The sequence below is a fragment of the Anopheles merus genome, chromosome X, assembly GCF_017562075.2.
Source record: "Anopheles merus strain MAF chromosome X, AmerM5.1, whole genome shotgun sequence".
NCBI classification, from domain to species: Eukaryota; Metazoa; Arthropoda; class Insecta; order Diptera; family Culicidae; genus Anopheles; species Anopheles merus.
The window spans coordinates 20,908,467-20,926,228 of NC_054081.1; the positions used below are offsets into that span (position 1 = coordinate 20,908,467).

General features: G+C 41.6%; 2 protein-coding genes across 2 annotated transcripts; both read left to right on the forward strand.

The window, feature by feature from the left end:
* Nucleotides 1-1,732, forward strand: LOC121603743. Its single transcript, XM_041904555.1, has 2 exons — nt 1-352; nt 429-1,732. The coding sequence occupies exons 1-2, from the start codon at nt 312-314 to the stop codon at nt 1,348-1,350; spliced, it is 963 nt and encodes a 320-aa protein (XP_041760489.1). The 5' UTR covers nt 1-311; the 3' UTR covers nt 1,351-1,732.
* Nucleotides 1,733-1,950: 218 nt separating this feature from the next.
* LOC121590634 lies at nt 1,951-5,100 on the forward strand. The gene is made up of 3 exons (XM_041910470.1): nt 1,951-2,302; nt 2,379-2,985; nt 5,092-5,100. The coding sequence occupies exons 1-3, from the start codon at nt 2,262-2,264 to the stop codon at nt 5,098-5,100; spliced, it is 657 nt and encodes a 218-aa protein (XP_041766404.1). The 5' UTR covers nt 1,951-2,261.
* The last annotated feature ends 12,662 nt before the right edge of the window (nt 5,101-17,762 follow it).

Sequence of the window (17,762 nt, forward strand, 5' to 3'; positions counted from 1 at the left end):
TGGTGCTGCTGAGTTGTTCGTGCTGGCTAGTGCGTGCCTTCGATTAATATAAAGTTGCACTGGAGTTTTTCTGTTAATTCAACATTTTTGCCGAGAAAGTGTTTGGCTTCGTTTCTGCTCCTGTCACTCATCAGTTTGTGCTGAGTCATCGTTATGCAGTGCTCAACCTGCAATGCACCCACCGATAGTGCTAATTCGGTGTCCTGTGCCGGTGTTTGTGGTTCCAAGCATCACACCCATTGCACGGGGTTGTCTCGTGATTCTACTCGTGAGCTTGGGCGTAATAATCAGTTATTGTGGTTGTGCAAAACATGTCACGAGTTTCGCAATGGCACAAATTCACTTCTCACAAGTGAGATAGCAGCCCTACTCGAATTGGTGAAAGCAGATATTCTCACCACAATTGACTCATCTCTCTCTTCTCTTAGATCGGCTATCAAGAGCGATTTGCTTCCTGAGATCCTCGCTCTCGTTGATAAGCGAGCGCTAGCACCCATATTAGCTAAGCCGTCTGTTAGCAACGCATCGCTTACGCACACATCCACTAATGTATCGTCGCTCAATGCCACAAATACATCCAGAACGACTAAAACAGCTTCCGCTCGCCGTACATTTACTAACTCAACGGAGCTCACTGCTGATATCCAAGCTGCGAACGATACCAACACTGTAGAAGATTCTGACAACTGTAACCACTACAATCATCGTACTAAGCCGACTAGTGATGTTAGTGCTGGAAACTACCGAACAAATACACAAGCATCTTCTGATCCTGTTTTGAACCAAAACACCACCAACACGGGCATAGCCGAGAAAGTATGGTTATACTTCACGAACATCAAATCGCATGTCTCCGCTGATGATATGCGTGTGTGGCTTAAAGCTGTGCTACCAACGGACGATATTAATGTTTACCGTCTCACGAAAAAGGGTGTGAACCTGGACTCGATGTCCTTCATATCGTTCAAAGTGAGTGTTCCTAAATCTCTTAAGGAGCTTGCGCTGCAGTCTACTATTTGGCCAGTTTCACTTACTGTTCGGGAGTTTGTTGCTCGTGGCCTACCAAAGCAACGTGTACATGAAAGGGCTCGATTTGACCCTTCTGAGCTTATTTCGCATCGTACAAATTGTGAAAATTGCTCTTCAGCTGTGCCAAAAACTACCGCTCATCCGGATCATTTTTTGGAACATCGATCGCCACCCCCACAGCGCGGGATTCTATCACCATCCCAGTTGACCGAGATCCTAGAGGCTATTCAACTGGAGTTTCCTCCCACACCGCCTCAGTTATCACCGGGGGTGGGGCTTCAATCACAATTCAATCTCAGCAACAGAACAGCTCACAATTAATAGACCCATTCGTGATATATTACCAAAATGTTCGAGGCCTTCGCACCAAATACAATGAATTGTGCCTTTCTGCGAATGAATCAGGGTTTGAAATGCTTGCCCTTACTGAAACCTGGTTAAATGAATCGATTCCATCCAACATGGTCCTTGATAGTGATGCCTACAACATATACCGCTGCGATCGAAGCAGGTTAAACAATGAACGTTCGCGTGGGGGTGGTGTGCTACTTGCATGTTCCGTTCGATATCCTTCTGTGGCACTTAACATTAATCAACCCACGCTTGAAGCTTTATGTATACGTGTTTCTTTTTCTAAGTTTCGTCTTTATGTGGGGATTGTTTATGTGCCACCGTATTTGAGCAGCGACCGCAACTATTTGGAATCCCTTTCTGCTTTCATCACATTATACGTTTTGAGTCGTCCTCTCTGTTAGATATTCCTGCAGTCCATTGCAGGCAGATAGGACTCGTTGGCCCATCTAATCTAAGGCTCAGAGAGAGAGATTGACTGTCAAACTGAGTGGATGTGCCTTCCTCGTGCTCCTGATTTTTTATGCTGTTTTGCCGTGCTATTTTCTGGAATTTCAACATTTACAACAGTGGTGCTGCTGAGTTGTTCGTGCTGGCTAGTGCGTGCCTTCGATTAATATAAAGTTGCACTGGAGTTTTTCTGTTAATTCAACATTTTTGCCGAGAAAGTGTTTGGCTTCGTTTCTGCTCCTGTCACTCATCAGTTTGTGCTGAGTCATCGTTATGCAGTGCTCAACCTGCAATGCACCCACCGATAGTGCTAATTCGGTGTCCTGTGCCGGTGTTTGTGGTTCCAAGCATCACACCCATTGCACGGGGTTGTCTCGTGATTCTACTCGTGAGCTTGGGCGTAATAATCAGTTATTGTGGTTGTGCAAAACATGTCACGAGTTTCGCAATGGCACAAATTCACTTCTCACAAGTGAGATAGCAGCCCTACTCGAATTGGTGAAAGCAGATATTCTCACCACAATTGACTCATCTCTCTCTTCTCTTAGATCGGCTATCAAGAGCGATTTGCTTCCTGAGATCCTCGCTCTCGTTGATAAGCGAGCGCTAGCACCCATATTAGCTAAGCCGTCTGTTAGCAACGCATCGCTTACGCACACATCCACTAATGTATCGTCGCTCAATGCCACAAATACATCCAGAACGACTAAAACAGCTTCCGCTCGCCGTACATTTACTAACTCAACGGAGCTCACTGCTGATATCCAAGCTGCGAACGATACCAACACTGTAGAAGATTCTGACAACTGTAACCACTACAATCATCGTACTAAGCCGACTAGTGATGTTAGTGCTGGAAACTACCGAACAAATACACAAGCATCTTCTGATCCTGTTTTGAACCAAAACACCACCAACACGGGCATAGCCGAGAAAGTATGGTTATACTTCACGAACATCAAATCGCATGTCTCCGCTGATGATATGCGTGTGTGGCTTAAAGCTGTGCTACCAACGGACGATATTAATGTTTACCGTCTCACGAAAAAGGGTGTGAACCTGGACTCGATGTCCTTCATATCGTTCAAAGTGAGTGTTCCTAAATCTTTTAAGGAGCTTGCGCTGCAGTCTACTATTTGGCCAGTTTCACTTACTGTTCGGGAGTTTGTTGCTCGTGGCCTACCAAAGCAACGTGTACATGAAAGGGCTCGATTTGACCCTTCTGAGCTTATTTCGCATCGTACAAATAGTGAAAATTGCTCTTCAGCTGTGCCAAAAACTACCGCTCATCCGGATCATTTTTTGGAACATCGATCGCCACCCCCACAGCGCGGGATTCTATCACCATCCCAGTTGACCGAGATCCTAGAGGCTATTCAACTGGAGTTTCCTCCCACACCGCATCAGTTATCACGGGGGTGGGGCTTCAATCACAATTCAATCTCAGCAACAGAACAGCTCACAATTAATAGACCCATTCGTGATATATTACCAAAATGTTCGAGGCCTTCGCACCAAATACAATGAATTGCGCCTTTCTGCGAATGAATCAGGGTTTGAAATGCTTGCCCTTACTGAAACCTGGTTAAATGAATCGATTCCATCCAACATGGTCCTTGATAGTGATGCCTACAACATATACCGCTGCGATCGAAGCAGGTTAAACAATGAACGTTCGCGTGGGGGTGGTGTGCTACTTGCATGTTCCGTTCGATATCCTTCTGTGGCACTTAACATTAATCAACCCACGCTTGAAGCTTTATGTATACGTGTTTCTTTTTCTAAGTTTCGTCTTTATGTGGGGATTGTTTATGTGCCACCGTATTTGAGCAGCGACCGCAACTATTTGGAATCCCTTTCTGCTTTCATCAGTGATGCATACATGCAAATGAAACCGAATGATCATCTTATCCTTCTGGGCGACTTCAACCAACCTGCGTTAGAGTGGTCGCTTTCTACCGTAGTAAGGCCAGATTCATCTTCAGCTATAAGACATTATGTGCCACATATTTCTTCGAATACATCCAGTTCCTGCTTTTTGGATATGTTAAACTTGCATGAACTCTATCAGCTGAACGGGGTGCATAACCATTTAAATCATTATTTGGACCTGGTGCTCTCCAACTCTGCTGCAGCAGCTTGTTGTTCTGTGTATCCTGCTTCGTCACTGCTCCTGCCCCAGGATGCCCATCATCCTGCCCTAGAAATTGCGTTACCGTCTTCTTTATTTAGGGCTAGTAGGGTTAGGAATGTATTACCTTCTGCTCCTAATTCATTGAGTGTTCGTTATAATTTTCGGCTCACAGACTATCGTAAACTTAATTCAATTCTATCTCGTTCCGACTGGTCTTTTTTTTATCAATGTACATCGGTCGACGAGGCTGTCCAATCGTTTAATGCTTTGTTAACCTCTGCACTCCTTTCATGTACACCTATTTTTCGTTCCCCTCCTAATCCTCCCTGGTCCAATCGTACTCTTCGCAACCTGAAAAAGGATAGAATGAAATATCTTAGCAGGTATCGTCTGAACCGATCTGCATTCAACTTTCGTTTATTTAAGTACGCTGCCTCTGCGCATCGACTATACAACAGGGCTCGTTTTGAGGCCTATTCGAGTAGACTGCAATCGCGTTTCCGTTCTGATCCAGCATCCTTCTGGCAATTTGTTAGAATACGAAGAGGGTGCAATACGTTACCTAATGAAATGGTACTTGATTCTCGAACTGCCTCTACGCCTGTTGAGATCTGTGAGCTATTCTCTGCACATTTTTCCCAAATGTTTGAGCCACCGGTTAGTGACCCTAACCTTATTGAGGGTGGGCTTCTCTACACGCCAGAGAACTTAATTAATCTCTCCGATATTTCGGTTAGTTCTGAAACAATTGTACAGGTGTTATTTGGGTTGAAACGTTCTTTTACTCCTGGTCCAGATGGCATTCCTGCCTCTGTTTTAATAAACTGTAAGGACGTGCTTGCTCCACACCTTGCTAAAATTTTCAACCTTTCACTTTCTCTTGGGGTTTTTCCTGCTCTTTGGAAATCCTGTTGGCTTTTTCCGGTACACAAAAAGGGCTGCCGTAGCATTGTTTCTAATTATCGTGGGATAACCCAAACATGCGCCACAGCAAAAACTTTTGAGCTATGTATCCTTCCAACCATACTTCATAGTTGTAGTTCAGCTATTAGCCCTAAACAGCATGGGTTTATGCCTGGTAGGTCTACTTCAACTAATCTCATGTCTTTTGTTTCCAATATTTTTAGATCTTTTGAGGCCGGTACCCAACTTGATGCAATATACACCAACTTTCATGCTGCTTTTGATAGTTTACCTCACTCTTTATTATTAGCTAAATTGTCTAAACTTGGTTTTGGTGATGGCATTATTAGCTGGCTGTCCTCATATTTAAGTAATCGATCATGCAGGGTTAAAACCGGGTCGTACTTATCTGAGGAGTTTTTTTGTACGTCAGGTGTCCCTCAGGGTTGTGTGCTTAGTCCACTTCTGTTTTCTTTGTTCATCAATGATGTTTGTAATGTTTTACCTCCTGATGGTCATCTTCTTTATGCGGATGATATCAAAATCTTTTTACCTGTGTCTTCTTCTTCTGATTGTCTGAGACTTCAGCATTACCTCAATGCATTTGTTCATTGGTGTTCATCCAATTTACTTCGCCTGTGTCCCGAAAAATGTTCTGTTATTTCTTTCTCTCACTCTCTTTCTCCTGTTTTATTTAACTATACTCTCTCTAGCGCTTCCCTCTCTCGTGTTATGTCCATCCGTGACCTTGGTATTATACTTGACTGTCGTCTTAACTTTAAACTGCAGCTTGATGAGGTGCTACTAAAAGCAAACCGAACCCTTGGGTTTATCTTACGTTTTACCTCTATTTTTAGAGATCAAAGCATCCTAAGAATCCTTTATTGTGCTTTGGTAAGGCCTATTCTTGAATATGCTAGTATCATCTGGAATCCTCCCACTATTGATGGCTGTTCGAGAATTGAAAGCATTCAGCGCCTCTTTACCAGGATTGCTTTTCGTCGTTTGTTCGGTGCTGCCTCACTACCTCCCTATGAAACGCGATTGCAGTTATTCAATCTTCACTCTTTAAGCTTCCGCCGCCAAGTGTTTCAGGCTTGTTTTATTGGTGGCTTATTACTTTCTGCTACTGATGCTCCTGATTTACTCTCGTCCATCTCGCTGTATGTTCCCTCTCGTTCTCTTCGTCCACGTGATCCTCTGTCAATTGAAACACGTCATACTCTTTATACTTTCAATGACCCTCTTCTGTCCTGTTTCAGGTTGTTTAACCACTTTTACTATCTCTTTGATTTCGACTCCTCTCTTAACTCATTCCGTAACCGTATTTTTTCTTCTAATTCCCTTTAATTATTCTCCTTAGTTTTCTATTACTCTCTTTTTTTTTTGTTAAGTTTATGATAGTCTCTACGCTCTACCCTTGTTTTTTTCTTTTCTTTTTTGCTAGGTCAAGACTAGGTTAGTTAGGCTTAGTTTTTCATGAATCATTTTGTTTTTTTGTTAGTATTTAATTAGTTTTAAGTCCATTATATTTAGCCTTGATGGCAGATATTGTATTAAATAAATGAAATGAAATGAAATGAAATGAAATGAAATTCCAGCTCGTCCGCTAGGGACTTTTCTATAAGCGTCAGTTCGGAACCGTCGTCGAACATAGCGTACGTCTGTACACTTCCTGCGCGCCCGTAGAGAACCACTGGTAGCGAGGTAGCTAAGTAGTGTAGAGGTGCTTAGCTGATGTATATTGCATTGGTATGTAGCGTTCGTATGGGCGGCCTCATTTCTTTGCGCGGGGTGGAGTAGTGGGTGATGTCTTTGGTTGCATCCGTCCACTCCACAGTTCCTTCTGTAGTTGCACGTCCCTGCATGTTTCTTCAAGCATAAGAAACATAAATTAGTAGATCGAGCGGCGTCCCATCGGGGATCGCTGTTGAAGCCCAAAAAACGCTCGCATCGTATGATCGTCGGGCACGTTCCGTAGCATATTACACACTTGGGTGGGAGCACCTTTGGCTGATTTGCCCTTGTCTGATTACACACGTTTTTTTGCGATGATACTGCGTCGTCATCTCGCATCAGCATACTAGCCTTCCCCACTATACCTTTAATCCAGGACGAGAAATCGTACAATGAAATTGCAGGTAAGTTTTCGCAGTATCCTCCCCAGTCGTACTTCATAGTCGATGGTAGTTTGTTCACCAACGCGTTCAGGAGGGAGGAATCATAAAAAAAGGTCCCATGTCGGTCACTACAAGCTTGCACCGTAGATAAAATGTTTTTTATAGCCAGCCCGAAGTCAACCACAGTTGATGGTCGGTCTAGGCAGGGGGTGGTCAGATCTCTTATGCGTTGTGCACACTGATCAATTATTCTCCTTGGCATTTCGAATCGCATTCTAAGCGTTTCGATTACCTCGTCCACGTTGCAGGGGTGAAGGAGAAGACCGTAGACCGCCTGATATGCTGGTCCCTTAAGGGAGGCTTTAAGACGTTGGATGTTTTCCCTGTTTGTCAGCCCACACATTTCGGTTGAATCTTCGAATGCAGCAAGGAAGTCCGGCCACTCTTCTGCGGATCCATCGAACATGGTTAGAGCAGCTGGGATTATTTGTCGCGAAAGTATTTGTTGCTGTGTGGGCAGCGTGCGTTGGGAGCTAGAAGCGTATCTCATGGATGGTGGAAGGTACTTTCTCATAAAGGAGGCTGTTCTCTCGTTGTACGTGTTCTGCTGGCTATTCTCATTTGAAAACCTCACTGAGCTAGGATGGTACTTGCGTGTTTCATTTTAGCTAGGAACTCGCCTTGCTCTCTCGCATTGGACTTACCTGCTTGAGTACCCGTGAGTGGCTTAGGGTGTCTCCCTGAGTTTTCCTTCTGAGTGCTCTCTCTTCCTTGGGTTGGAGTGGACGCGTGGTTGGGTTTCTCCATAATTGTGCACTCACCTGGTGCAGCAGGTTGGGACGACGCTACGGGCTTCTTGCTCAGGGCATGCGCCGATGGCTCGATCGTTTTACACTGCATACTCTTGGCTGCATCTCCACTGACCCATGCTGCAATCGATCGTCACCGTCGATAGCAAGCTCATCCAGGAGCGATGCCGTGTCTTCCGATTTGGCAAGAAGAATCTCGTACCGGCGCCTCGTAAACCTCCTCTTAGATTCGAATTCTCGTCTCTCGATCTCCTCCTCCTCCGCCATCTGCTCCAACAGCAGATCCAAACGCGTCTTATTCACTCTGCTACCAGATCTAGAACTAGGAGCGACGGGGTAGACCGGTGGGTGTTGCGGCGTTGAGGACGGTCCCGCCACTGCCGCCATTGGGGTTGCCGATGTAGGGCTTGAAGCCGCGGGGAGTCCTGCCTCCTCCCCACCATTCCGCTCCTTACACGGGCGGCAAATCCAGCTCTTTTCTTCCACGGCGTTAGATACACTTACGCACGTGTAGTGGTGCCACATATCACAGAGGTCACATGCTACGACGTTGTCCTCCTTCTGCGGCCCGCACGTGCCGCATTTCACCTCACTCGCGCTCAGACTCTCTCTTGCGTTCGCCTTCGCGCACTTTTAGAACGTAGATCGTCCTTGCTCTCAAACGAAAAAGACGGATTTTTTTTAATTTGTGGAAAAAGCGACTTAATCGACTTAAATATGCAAAGAAAACGGCTTAAAATGCTTCGACTCGGCTTCTTTAATGGAAGTACTCAAAATTAAATGAACAGGAAAACTGCGTTGATCTCGCTTTATTTGCCTTAATCCGGCTTAGTTTTTTCTTTATTTAATTAAATGGTACTGGTCGTGCGATTACAAAAATCCGTGTCTCTCTCTTTCGCTTATTTTGTCGCTACTGCCTTCGTCTCTTTTGATTCGTGTCGTGGCGGCCCTCTAGCGTTCGGTTCTGTGGTCCGTCGCAGGCGGCCATCTAGCGCTTGGTTCCATCCGTCTTGTCGGGCGGCTTGTGATGGTTGTCTGGCTGTCAAGGCTGTTTTGACAACAATAATAAATACTGATGAAACGTACAACACTTTAAAACGTAGGCCGCGCGCCAGTCGCACCGAGCGCCCCTGCAGAGATCTCCTGCTCGATCGGCCTTCGTGCACACTCTGCTCGGCGCTCGGCACACACTAAGCCTTACGCGCTTATTGTAACTATTGGCCGCTGGCCAATAGTTACTTTTACGAAAAACTACCGGTTGAAAATGTTGCTATGTGTGTTCATGGAACACATATAAGGATAATTGCACCTCACGAAAATCCTACTGACTATTACAATCGTAAAGGATTTTATAGTCTAAATGCATTAATGGTAAGTATCACGTGTGGCATGATTTTGTTCTACAGTATTAATTAGTTGTTATTTGTATGTTATTTTTCAGATATGTGACCACAGATCATTAATACGTTTTGTGGACGCAAGATTCTTTGGCTCTGATCACGATTCCTATATATTCCACTCAAGCCCTATTTCTTCGTACTTAGACAATAAGTGGAACTCTGGAGAACGTATAAAGATCTCAGGTACGTTTCTTTGAATAGAATATATTTACTGTTCATGAACAGCATAATTTTCTGTCAAACTGGTTTCAGGAGATTCGGCATATCCAGCAAAACCTTGGCTGATAAAACCAAATAGAAATTCTGCATCCGTTAGCTCAGAAGCGTTGTTTAACACACAGCACGTCAACGCACGGAGTATTATTGAAAGAACAATCGGAGCGCTAAAAAACAGATTTCGTTGCATTCATGCCGAACGACAGCTTCATTATACACCCAAAAAATGTATTAAAATTGTCAACGTTTGCTGTATGCTGCACAATCTCTTGATTATGAACGGAATACCATTGGATGAATAACTCGATTCATTCAGACTAAACACCAATAGTCCAATCTGCTATTCAATTATCCTAAGTACATTAAACCATCATACCAAAACGATTTTATAGACTAGTTTATTGTACGGAGCATGGATGAAGGCGTGTTGTGAAGTTACATTATAGATTAAGTTTTTTTTATCGTTTATATTGTGCATATCTTTCTTGTTTATGTCGGCTTAATATTTTTTGGGTTCGGAGGGGGGATTTGATAAACAATGTCGAACAGCCTCGAAGGATAAACGCTTTTTAACGCCTTTCGGTTTTATTGATTTGTGTTTGGTTTAATTTTAATATATGTTTTGTAAATTAAATTTTAATGCACTTCAGTGCTTTGGTATGGATTTTACTTGATTTCAACATGTTTTAAATTGCCAGATCGGTTCAATTCCCAATGAGATGGTTTCCCTATATAAAGTATGACTGTATAACTTATTTATGCTAATAGGTCTATTGAACCCATAGAGACCATTATAATAAAATATCTTATCTTATTTAAGGAAAACATGATTTTGATTATGGTTTAGTTTGGTTTATTTTTATTTGACTTGAATATTTCATTATAGTGGGCTAATGTTGCAGAAACAAATGTTTCAAAATTGTTTGAAATATTTGATAAAAGCCTGCTTGTCTCAACATTTTGTTTTAAGATAAGTTTTTGAAACTCTTGTTGTGTCAGCTCTGAATTTTCTTTGTTTTTTTTTTTTGCAGCTGGCTCCTGTGTGTCTTTGAAACTTTGATTTCTGATACTTTCATCAGAGTTATACTTGCGGTCATTAGTTTGGTCGATGTGATTCGAATCGGCAGATATTAGCCGGTGTGTATCTTGTGGATTTTCGGGAAGTTCATTGATGATAGATTTTGACGGTTCCGTAACTTCTACGTTTTTTTTATGGATTCTTGATTGCCTATACAGTTGCTCTCTTCGATTTTGGCAGCCCTTCCTCTCATGTTTGTTATTTGAACAATTTTTTTTTCCATCTCTGTTAAATTCCACGATTTTGGTATTCCACCACCAGTTTTGTTTATTTCCTTATTATTTTGTGATAGTTTTTTCTTGGCAAACAACTTTTTTTCAATCCAGGTCTGTAAAAAATAAGTGGATTAAATATACTAACGTAAAATAATAAATCGTTACTGCATTCAATAAAGCAAACCTACTCGTTTCCATGCGGTTACTTCTTTTCTGGGAGGTCCCAGCGCATTCAGTTCAGCAGCAAAATCATTCCATGCAGAATCCTGGTTAGTGCCAAAGCTATTAGCTATGCCAAGATTTTTTTTCCATTATTTCAACAAGGATTTCAAGCTGAATTTTCGAAGCTCGAGATTTTCTGTTACGTGAGCAACAGTAAAAAAAAGGAATAATGCGTTTAACTATATATTCATTTAAATGATAATTAAAATTATATACTTACTCCTTGAACTCTGTAGGCTTTTCCATTTTGTAAAAACAGCAATTTCTATTTATTTCACTAGGACCAACCTATAAGCTCTACGTGTCTCAAATGAATGTACTTGAAAACTTAATGTACTTGAAGAATCAGCAATGGGTGTTTGGATTATTTCCATTAATACCTATTCAGGACTAATTTGGAATCTGTCTTATCTGATAACCAACAAAATTAAACGATTGGCACTCTATGGAGGGGCTCTTGAACAACATGTCAAGCTTTATAGAGCACCTCTATACAGTGTTCGGCGTTTGATTTTGTCGGTTGTCAGTTACGACAGATTCTAGTACAATCCCTTTGTGTATCTGTGACGGATTCCCAGGCTGTTTAAATTGGACCAAGATCTTTCCTTAGAGAAACATTTTAAATTTAATATAAAAGTTTTTTAGCATAAAGAACAATTTTTCCATCCTTTTGGACGACTTATAAGAACTTAACTGGATGCTTCGTCCTGTTGCATGTGTATAAAATGGCCAGCCCAGCGGAGCCTAAAGAATTAAATACGCTGCTCGGCGGTGGGCCATATAGCCCATACAACCATTTCATTATAGTGGCTGCTCCGTTGTTCTTGCTTCTATTTACTCATATTTTCGCCATTTAAGTGTAAAATTCTATTTTAGCACCAGGGTGGTCCCGTGGTATAGATGTCAACATGCCCTGCGAGGGTTCAAGTCTAGAATGGACCGTCCCTCCGTAACAAGAATAAGCAGAGAAGAAGTACTAAAAGCCTGTACAGGCTACATATCCGTGTAGAACGTTTACACCAAATAGAAGAAATTCTCCACTAGGTCAGCGAATCGTCTGCCAACCACCGGACCGGTGGTTTTATCATGTGTGTCGCTATGTTGTACGATACTATACCAGCAAAGATCGGCTACGAATTACGAGGCCAATAAGGCTCTTTCGCTAGCGGTTCATAACCGTTCATATTTTTTAAATAACTTGAATTTGGAACTTTCGGTAGCAAAGGTTGCCAGCCGCTTTACTATACTATACTCTCTAAATATTTCTTCTTCTTTTTCTTCTTTTGGCACAAAAACCGCTGTCAGTGAAGCCCTATTGGTACCGCTAGTGGGCTTGGCTTTCAGTTACTTATTTATTACGCATAGCAGGTTATTCAGTCCTACGTATGGGGGCTAGGTCCATTTGGGGTTTGCACCCATGGGGGACATGTTGTTAAGTCTCTAAATATTTACCAACTTTAAAAATAAAAAGCTTTAAAAAAAGGCATTTATTATTTAATTATTCATCACACCATATTTAATCCAGAAAGACGGAGAAAGTGAACACTCCAATGCAGTGGCGGACCTAACGGTAGGCGGACTAGGCGGTCGCCCCGTAGATCGCCATTCTATAGTATACCGTATGGACAGAGTACTAGCGCCAAGGGCCCCCGAGGCAGGCGAATCATTTGAACCCCCCCCCCTCCCCCCCACCCCGACGTCAGCTAAAATTTTAGCACCTGTGACTGATGATCGAAGGGGCCCCCGACGGCATTTCAAGTTTACTGTTCAATATCCCAACACCAAGATTAGTGCCGCTGTACTTATGAATGATGAATATTTTTTTAAGGATACGTATGTTCACAAAATTACAGTTAAATTAATGATATAACATCTTAAATAGCTGAAACAGCGGTAAAACATCCTTTTTGCTAGCTGTTAAACATGGTTTTTCATATTATTTAGTTATATCAACTGGGGTGGAGCAGTAGATATGGCTATCCGACTAAAATCGTTTTTTTTTTCTATGAAGTTTTCAACTGCATATCCCACTGCTCGACTTTTTAACCACGTTGCTATGGCGGCAAACACCATTCCACTCTACTGCCTCACCGATCGGTTAGGGCGGTGGCAACGCTTTTTCGCATGCGATTTTATCGGACAGCCTGTCAAATTTTTATATGGGATTTTCTTCTTCTTATTATTAGGTTTGATAAAGGCCTCGCTACATGAATCGAAATGTCAAAAAGTTTTCGGTCAAAAGGGGGGGCCAGGCGAAAACTTTACGTCAAAAAGATTTCAGCTCCGAGAGCTGAAATCTCATCCGAAATCTTTTTGACATCAACCCGAAAACTCAAAATGAGCATTGTAGGTGTCAACAGGAAAAGGAAGAGCATTATCACAACTAAACAAAATAAAACAAAACAAGCATAAAGCCGGCATTGTAAAAGTACGGTATTATTTTTCACTTATTTTCCGAGTTAATATTAAATAAACATTCATGTGTATTTTATTTTAGCAGAACCAAACAAAACATCTAAAAAAATGAATGTAAATCAGAACGGATCAGGACCGGGAACGGCGTCAGGACAGCGAACGAAATCGGTACAGCAATCGGCACCTGGACTAGCAACGATATCAGGACAGGTACCGGTATCTGTACTGGCACCGGTATCAGGACGGGCACTGGCATCAGGACAGGTACCGGTATCAGGACGGGTTTCGGGAATAGGGCTGGCATTGGGATCAGGCCTGGCATCGGGATTAGGACTGGCTTCGGGAGCAGGACTGGCACAGATTTCAGGACGGGCATCGGGAGCAGCACGGGCTTCGGGATCAGGCCTGGCATCGGGAGCAAGACTGGCTTCGGGATCAGGACGGGAACCGCGTAAATATATGCGAGAGGTGAGTATGGGTGTACTTAATTAACAACGGCTGAGTGACTATGTTGGATGAGGTTAAAACTAGATCGCTGCAACTGCCGTAGCTCGTAGTAGTGGTGCTTACATGGTTTAAGAATTTACCCCAGGGTATCGCCACACTTATCTTGCCTCTTGCCTCTTGCCAACTTGCCTCTCGTAAACTCATTACTAAACCGGTTTTTTTTTCCTTTGTTCCTGCACCTGTGTCTATTGGATCGTGTTCCTCCAAAAATCCAACCATCTCATTTTCTATGCCGGTTTTCTTTAGTTACTATCCTTATTATGTTTTACAATTAAAACACCATGCGTCTTATTAATTTTTTTAACTACTATTCCAGGACGTGGAGCTCTGCTTGCGGATGGCTAATGCGGTAGAAAAACAGAACATCATCTACAATAAAAAATCTCCACATTACAAAAACCGAGACCGTCAAAATGATGCATGGATGTGTGTTGCAGAAGAGGTCGGGCTGACCATGGCAAAGGCCAAAAAAACATGCTGGCCAAATATCGGTCATACCGATCCAAAGTGCGCCAGAGCATGCAGACCGGGTCAGGTAAATTGTTTTTTTTTTATTCAAGCTAAAAGGCTACAACTAACCTGTTGACTATTTTAGCCTACGCCGAAGTTTATCGCCCGCGATGGCCAGCCTGGGAGGCTTTGTCGTTTATGAACGATGCGTCGGAGGACGCTGAACATGCAGACACGGTAAGAATAATCTGTTGTTTTGTTGCTGTTAATCGATCTACCGCACACTTTGTTATTAAATGTATTAGTTGCACACTTTAAGATATGAAATGTATTAGCTCTTTCTTTTTTTGAAAAGTGGTTTTATTATGTTACATTATCGATAATAATTTAAAAAAACATTTAGCCATTGGCTAAATATTGTAAATTATAAATTATATTCCTAACTATCACGTAGTACGCCTAATAATCAATATTGAAAAAATATTGTAAATTATAAATTATATTCCTAACTACCACGTAGTGCGCCTAATAGCAAAACCGTCACAGCCTTGAAATTCTATAGTTTCATATTTCGAAATCGAAGGAAATTAGTCGGTAGCTTGATACCATTTCCATTAAATATTATCAAACCGGCATAGTTTTTGCTGTGGTGCAATAATGAGCAATAATTTGGTCGTGTGCAACAATTGGTGAATGACCCTGCTTATGGTTTCAAGGTCACCATACAAAATAAGAACTACAATGCAAACAGGGGTGCAATAAGTTCATCCATTGATTTAATAACCATGTGATACAGGATAATATGTTCACAAAATTATTTACCGTTGAAATTATCCCTAGAATTACATACTTTCAACGTGCTACTGTACCAACGTGTACCATTTCTGTTACTTCAATAACTTTTGCCCTATGTGTTATATTAAAAAAGTTAGTGTAGGGATCGAGAGCAGCAAGCAAAATAAATATATATCATAGATTCGAATAAGGCAAGTAACAATCATTCAATGATGATCAGATAATCAGATAAGAACATACAAATATAAGTTTATTAAGTAGAAACATGAAAACAGTTAAGTAGAATAGCGATTAACGAAAAGTATCGGCGCATTCAAAATAAAAATCAGGCTAATCGCGGAGAGAGTGAGATAGCGAGAGGCGATACATCCGTTCGTATGGAAGTGTCAAAATAGGAGGCTTTTCGAGGAGAGGAGGAGAATCGTCAGTCTTGTGATTGATCTTAGCAAGGATGGACGCGACTATTCGATTGGACGGAATAAAAAGTTGTTATTAATAAAAAAATATTTCGGAAATCACCACAGTTAGCATTTTGCATGCGTTTCAAAATCAACTGAGTTTGTTACAATTCATGCGTCGTTATATGCATTGTTGTTTTTCTTATATGATATATCTTTGAAAGCTCTATGTTTTTTCGTGTTATCTTGTTACATGATATCACTTCAAAAAGTTTTCGGAAGCAGCGTTGTCACAAATGGTATATTTATAACATACTAATACCTTTTAACGTGCAACTTGCCCACTTTGGCCAAGACCATGGTTTCATATCGCCCGGCATCATATCGAGATTTGTACCAGCATTCCAACTCTACAAATGTTGTTTTTATTAAATACTTTATTTTCACCTCTGAACCCTAAGTTTACCAGAGTAAAGCCTCTCAATATTATATTACCAATATATTTCATCAATATTAAAATATTATACACCTTTTTACTAGTTAAGGAATATAATTATCTGTTTTCATTGATCTGTAAATCAACTGTTGCCAATAAACCGTTTATAATCGATTAATGTAGTTATATTTCATTTTATTTCATATTTCTATTGATTTTATTGATGTTAGTTTTCATGTTTTGAGAGTCCAACAATCACAATGAGTTTCATCGTAAAAATAGCTGTTTCAGCGAGTTGGTCAATTTGTATGGTTAATGTTAAATATATACACAATATCACATCAATATCATAACATGTTATTAGTGAAGGTTAAGGACGATGTCGTTGATAAATCAATTCAAACAAATTCGTTGTATTTCAATGGCTTATTCTTATTTGACATGTTGTGCAACGACCTGACCATAATAATGGTTGAACGACCAGTTCAACCATAATGGTTATAATTATGTTTAAAGTCTAGTGCCATATGCGTTCGAATATTCAACAATCGATCAGGTGCCCTTGACGAAACACCTTGCAGACCTGCTAACCCTTCATTGGCTCCTCACTTCCGTTAACGACTCTGTCGAATGAAGATAGTGGCGAGTAGATATGCCTTGAAGCACTTTTACGCAAGAAATTGTGTAAATATAATGGCGTTAAAACAACGTGTTTTGCTACATCCGGTGGAAGACGTATTGACCCACTTAATACTTCGAATATGTTTGTCACAATTCCCAGCGCATTTTCAACGGGCATTCGAGCTCGGGAATGTCTATAGTTGAAAATGCGCTGGTAACTTCCAGGTGAATGGATTCCACCGAATGGACGGATGCAGTAATCGGTATAGGCGAAAGCCTTGTCTCCTAGCAAGAAGTACGGTACTGGAACTCTATATGGTATTCGCAAAGGCTCTGGATCAGGTATATTCAACAACTTGTTTTCCAGTTTTTGAAACAATCGACTGTTTCGAAGTATTCCTCCATCCGAAATGCCTCCTTTTCCTCCCGCATCCGCGAGCAGAAAATTGTAGTCAGCGTCCACTATTACTAGAAGCACAATACTAAAAAAGTTTTTGTAATTGTAGTAATCGGATCCACTGTGTTCAGGAGCGCGGATTTTGACATGCTTTCCGTCCATCGCACCAATGGCATGGGGGAAGTTCCAACGCTGCTCAAACCTTTGTGATACCTCCAGCCATTGTTGTTTAGTGGACGGTAGCTGAAAATAAAAAGGAACATTGAATTAGCGTGCATTTAAATTAAGACGAAAGCCTTTGTAAAGTAAACATAATGAACCTTAGACTATTTATTAGTAATAATAAATGTTAAATTTTAAAAAAGACGCGAGATTATCCCATAATTTTCACTGTGTATAAAGTATTATTAGGTAGATGAAAGGATTATTAATATAAGCATACATTTTCTATATTGCAAACAAGATTTTTTTTTCCATTATAATTTCTATTAATTTTGTACCCATTTTTCATTTCAGCTTGACGAGGAAGATGAAGGCCTCGCTCTGAACTCCCTCGTCACAACGGGTTCAGCTCATACACGGCTCCGATCACTCATACACTGAGTATGATCCACCTTGTTCCCTTAGTCCCGACCCTACAAACACTTTTTCCACCCAATCCTTCAGTCCCAGCGAACCTCTTCAGTCCCAGCCAACCTCCAACCTCCATCAACCAAGCCGTCATCCTACACCCTCCCGAAATTCTCCCCTTCCCTCCTCTTCTCAGGTATCCTTTCCTCATCAAGTCTCCCGTCCTTCCCAAGCCTCTCCCATCCA

What these genes read in the sequence shown, in the direction of transcription:
- LOC121603743 (XM_041904555.1), top strand. Translation starts at nt 312, where the DNA reads ATGTCACGAGTTTCGCAATGGCACAAATTCACTTCTCACAA. An exon ending in CACAAATTCACTTCTCACAA is followed by an intron (nt 353 to 428) that starts GTGAGATAGCAG and finishes CTCTTCTCTTAG; the next exon opens with ATCGGCTATCAAGAGCGATT.
- LOC121590634 (XM_041910470.1), top strand. Translation starts at nt 2,262, where the DNA reads ATGTCACGAGTTTCGCAATGGCACAAATTCACTTCTCACAA. An exon ending in CACAAATTCACTTCTCACAA is followed by an intron (nt 2,303 to 2,378) that starts GTGAGATAGCAG and finishes CTCTTCTCTTAG; the next exon opens with ATCGGCTATCAAGAGCGATT.